This window comes from Bidens hawaiensis, unplaced genomic scaffold (genome assembly GCF_021521415.1).
Source record: "Bidens hawaiensis isolate Kalapana, Puna unplaced genomic scaffold, B.hawaiensis_p1.1 tig00007389_1, whole genome shotgun sequence".
Taxonomy (NCBI): domain Eukaryota; kingdom Viridiplantae; phylum Streptophyta; class Magnoliopsida; order Asterales; family Asteraceae; genus Bidens; species Bidens hawaiensis.
In genome coordinates this window covers 495,562-500,125 of record NW_027491511.1, presented here as the reverse complement: position 1 = coordinate 500,125, position 4,564 = coordinate 495,562, and the positions used below count along the sequence as shown (strand labels likewise).

General features: G+C 33.2%; 1 protein-coding gene across 2 annotated transcripts; it reads right to left on the bottom strand.

The window, feature by feature from the left end:
* Window positions 1-342: 342 nt before the first annotated feature.
* LOC143635036 (transcription factor FAMA-like) lies at window positions 343-2,470 on the bottom strand. Of its 2 annotated transcripts, XM_077102948.1 has the most exons (4): window positions 2,202-2,470; window positions 1,481-2,119; window positions 608-1,048; window positions 343-528 (listed from the first exon to the last, which is right to left on the bottom strand). In XM_077102948.1, the coding sequence occupies exons 1-4, from the start codon at window positions 2,226-2,228 to the stop codon at window positions 439-441; spliced, it is 1,197 nt and encodes a 398-aa protein (XP_076959063.1). In that variant the 5' UTR covers window positions 2,229-2,470; the 3' UTR covers window positions 343-438. The 2 variants fall into 2 exon arrangements, with proteins under 2 accessions (XP_076959063.1, XP_076959062.1); XM_077102947.1 differs by having other exon boundaries at window positions 1,481-2,470.
* Between the last annotated feature and the right edge of the window lie 2,094 nt (window positions 2,471-4,564).

The following is a 4,564-nucleotide window of genomic DNA, read 5'->3' as shown; positions in this document are numbered from 1 at the left end:
ACGTTTCCATTACTGGTGTACATGACTACTTCGAATTGCTTAATTAGAGTGTTTGTTTACGTCCTTAATTTCCATATTCAATTATCGGCCAGTTCAATTTCTAAATTTTGGATACCCATCTTTTTGTTATCTTTTATGTTTCCACTCTACATCAAACAATCAAACAAAACACGAGCCACAAAATTAACTATTAGTATGATAATTGACTCGGCTACCATAATATTTCCATATAGATAAGATCTTAGATAGACTCGTTGGTGTAAATCCTCACAAGAGTGTTGTACCCTTTACCTTAACATCTGGTGTAAAGACCTCGTACATTAAATATATCGAATGTTGCATGTAAAACATAAGAAAGTTACGCCCTAATTAGAAGAGCATGTATCACTTATACAAACGACATAATATAACCTAATATTCATGAGACTGTATTTTGCATCAAGTACTTGTATTTGCATCCACAAAACTAATAATTTGTTGTACGGAATTCGCTATATCTTCAGCAGAAAACCTGGCTTCACTAGCAACCTACAATAACAGAGATCCATCGCATCCAATTAATTAGAGAATAAAAACACAAGTGAAAAACATGACAAAGCGGTTATACCTTAACATTAAACGAATAGAGCACGGTTTGTTCAATGGTGGTAATGTTGGTATGAAGGATATCAAATTGTAAATCTTCAAGAGCAGCAATTGTTTTAATAAGTTGACCAGGTCTTCTCCTACACAAAATCTTGATCATTGCATCAAACCCTAATAACCTCACCTCAACGTCAGCCACACACGACTTGCATTCCGCCGTGTCTTCCTTTAATCCGCCGTCGAATTCCACGAGCTTCATCGGATCATCAGGCGTTGGGTAAAACATTGCCACCGGTGGACCTTGTTGAGCTTGTTGCATGACTGGTAGTGGCGACGAATCTCCGACCACTCTTGGAGTATCACCGTACAGTCGTCGTCTTTTTTGTGACTCAAGGCATTGCAAGAGTTGCTCTAACTCTCTTACAAACTCAATTGCTCCACCAATAATTGATGCTTGATCACCCTAAAGTTCATAACTTTGTTAAAGATTTGAACTTATAAATATTTATTGTTAACAAACACAATACATGTTTTGTAATATTTGAACTCATAACTTTGTTAAAGATTTGAACTTGTAAACTATTTAGTGACAAACTAACAGAAAACATGTTTTATAAGATTTGAACTCATAACTTTGTTAAATATTTGAAAGTGTAAGTATTTAATTAGTGACATATATATACAAACATGCATAATACATGTTTTATGAGATTTGAACTCATAACTTTGTTAATGTTTGAACTTGCATCTATTTAGTGGCATACAAACATGCATACCTGTTTTATAAGATTTGAACTTAAAACTTTGTGTTGATGAGACACTCATGGTACCATTTAGGCTATACCATGTATTCTATTTGAGTTCATAAAATATTTATAGATCAATTAACTCGTACCCTTTGAACATAAGATCCTGGCATGAGAGAGCGTAGAACACGCAAATGTTCGTTCATTTGCTTTCTTCGGTTTCTTTCGACTGCGATATGAGTCATTCTTTGGCTCTCAACTTCTTCACTAGTCTTTATAGTCCGCGGTCTTTTTCTCTTGTTTTTCCCATCTACAACTACGGTTTTATGAACATCTTCACCAACAAATTGAAGGCCTACAGATGCTCCTTCTAAAACCCTAATTTCTTCCTCTCTTTCATCTCCTTCAATCACAATCCGATGCTCGTTTTCATTGTCTCCAAGTGGGGCCAGTAGAGAGTGTTGATGATCTTCTTGAACCCTTTCGTTCAACACCGGGAACTTCAAGAAGTAAACCGGATCTATCCCGGTTTCTTGATCTTCATCATGATCATGACATGTTTTGTTTTGATTCAAAGCCAACTTTTGTCCAAGGTCTGCAAACTGCATCACATCTGCAAAGCTCAACTTATCTAACGATTTCGAACTACAAAAACCACCCGATTGTATCGGATTGTTGAGCATGTAATCCACCATTTGATTCCCGTGTTGCTGTTGATGATCATCTTGGTCATGGTCATGTTCATGTTCATGAGCATGACCATTAAAGTCCACACCAAGAAAACCTTCCTGCAAGAGTCGGAACTCGGTGTAAAACAACATGGTTACTAAAAAACAAAGTTATATATTTAGAGGGTTGATATGTTCATACCGAGTAGTTGTTTTCATCTTTCTCCATGGTTATATATGCACGTATATACAAACCAACAAAGACTTTGACTTGAAGAAATTGAAACTAAAAGACAAAACCTAATGTAATTGCAACAAATGGGTCCAGGATTCACTAATCATTTAGAAATCATGGAGAGAGGGGAGTGGGGTTACACCATGAACATATGGACAAAGAAAGAAGACAGAGGTATATATCGTCTGCAATATGCATCAGGATGAGGCATGGTTTTATCTCTATGTAATTACGTGCCCTAGTTGGTCTGCTAGGATGGCTTTGACTTTCTATATATTATATATTGAGAGAGTTAAGTGAATTATATGTTAAAATCTAACTATTATTAATTTTCTTTTTTTAACAATGTTATCGATGGTAAGGGTTGAAACCTCACTTTTACCAATTTATATGAGAGATATGAGGGATGACCCTGTCTTGCCAGGTTTCGAGTCCTAATCTCACCCGTTTTTACCGGCTCCTCGTTGTCGTGCCGTTTGGCGAGCGTGAGGGTCGGGTTTTATCCAAGGAATCTCTCAATAGGTGGGACAGCTAAGGGCTCCGCCCGTCCAGACTTGTGGCCGGCTCGGGCTACCTTTAGCCAATGGAGGCCGCGTACGGAGTACTCGGCGTTACTTAGTTGGTCGTTCCAATAAAAACAACGTTATCAACCCTCTACACTTATCTTTGACGTTTCAGACCTAACTCATTCAAATACATTATCAAAAAGGAAATTCACCTATGTGAAAAAATTCATTTGAGTTAGATTTCAAACTTGAAACCATAAAAATCTCAAATCTCAATCATCAAACCTGTATCATTAGCTGAAAGATCAATTGCATATTATTATTTTTCTGAACGGCACATGTATATTATTTACACGGAAAGGTTATATATTATGATGTTATTTTGATTGTTTCTTTAAGAAAAGTGAGTGTCGAAATTTAAAATAACTGTAACCTTTAGGAAACAAAAATAACGAAAATAATACTTTGTTATTTTCTTTATAAACGTATAAAACAGCTATTATATTCATTTTTATTTATACTATTTTCATTGCACATTATTAATATATATAGATTTTTTCTTTTTTCTTTTTTCTATTTCATAAGAGCCGATGGATTATTAAGAACGTCACAAGATCACCTCTCAATTTTTACACCACCTTTTTAATTAATGTGAGTCACAAGCACAACGCTCTTACCACCATCACCTTTTTTTCACCTTGACATGCTTATTTCATTAAGAGCCTCTCCTTTTGAACATTTGAATTTCAGTATTAACAATTTTTAATGTTATATTTGTAATTTGCAGGATGTTTAAATGTACATTATATTTGATTATGTCACATGGGACTTTATAATTTTTTAAGTTATAATTTCGAATATTTCTGGTGATATTAACGAACTAGGTTAGAGTCCGAGTTCCACACAGAAAGAAAATATAATAAAAATAAAAAATTATTATATGTAATACTTAAATTCAGGTATTTCATATAATAGTTTTTATTTATTAATTTTTAATAAGATTTGATATATTATGCACCACAATTTTAAGTTGAAAATCAAACGTTGGTGTTTGATTTATTTAAAAAATAAAACATTTATACCGATATTGGTATATTAAATATTGTGTGAATAAAAATGATATTGATAACAAAATGTTGTCACGGATTTAAAAACTAAATTTACAAAGAATAAGGTTTGGTTGTAAAATAAAATAAATAAAATTATATTATATATTAAAATAAAAAAGAGAAGAGTTAAGTGTCATTTTAATACATGTGGTTTGGCCAACTACGCAACTTTAGTACATATTCTTTATTTTGTGCAAATGACTACTCAGCTTTAAAAAACTGGCATTTTTTGTACTTTTTTTCTAACCCCGTCAATTTTTTTCCATTAAGTTAGGGATAATTTGATAACTTCGTTATTTTCTTTGTTTTTTTCTTTTCTTTTTAACGCTTATATCTTGTAAACCCTAAATCCCCAAATCATAACATCGAAATCCAAATCCAAATCCTAAATCCCCAAATGATGATATGGAGAAAGGGTTTGGGGATTTAGGATTTGAATTTTGATGTTATGATTTGTGGATTTCGTGTTTACAATATATAAGCGTTTGGAAGAAAAGAAAAAAACAAAGAAAATATCGAAGTTACCAAATTATCCCTAACTTAACGGAAAAAATAGACGGAGTTAGAAAAAATTACTAAAAATGCAAGTTTTTTGAAACTGAGGTAGCCATTTGCACAAAATAAAGAATAGGTACTAAAGTTGCGTAGTTGGCCAAACCACAGGTACTAAAATGGCACTTAACTCAAAAGAGAAATTATGAACAATATTAAATGG

Bases quoted from the DNA above. Each gene is read 5' to 3' on its own strand.
- LOC143635036 (XM_077102947.1), bottom strand. From the start codon at position 2,152: ATGTTGTTTTACACCGAGTTCCGACTCTTGCAGGAAGGTTTTCTTGGT. The intron at 1,049-1,480 runs GTACGAGTTAAT...TATGAACTTTAG, and splicing joins CAGGATCTTATGTTCAAAGG to GGTGATCAAGCATCAATTAT. The intron at 529-607 runs GTATAACCGCTT...CTGTTATTGTAG, and splicing joins TCTATTCGTTTAATGTTAAG to GTTGCTAGTGAAGCCAGGTT.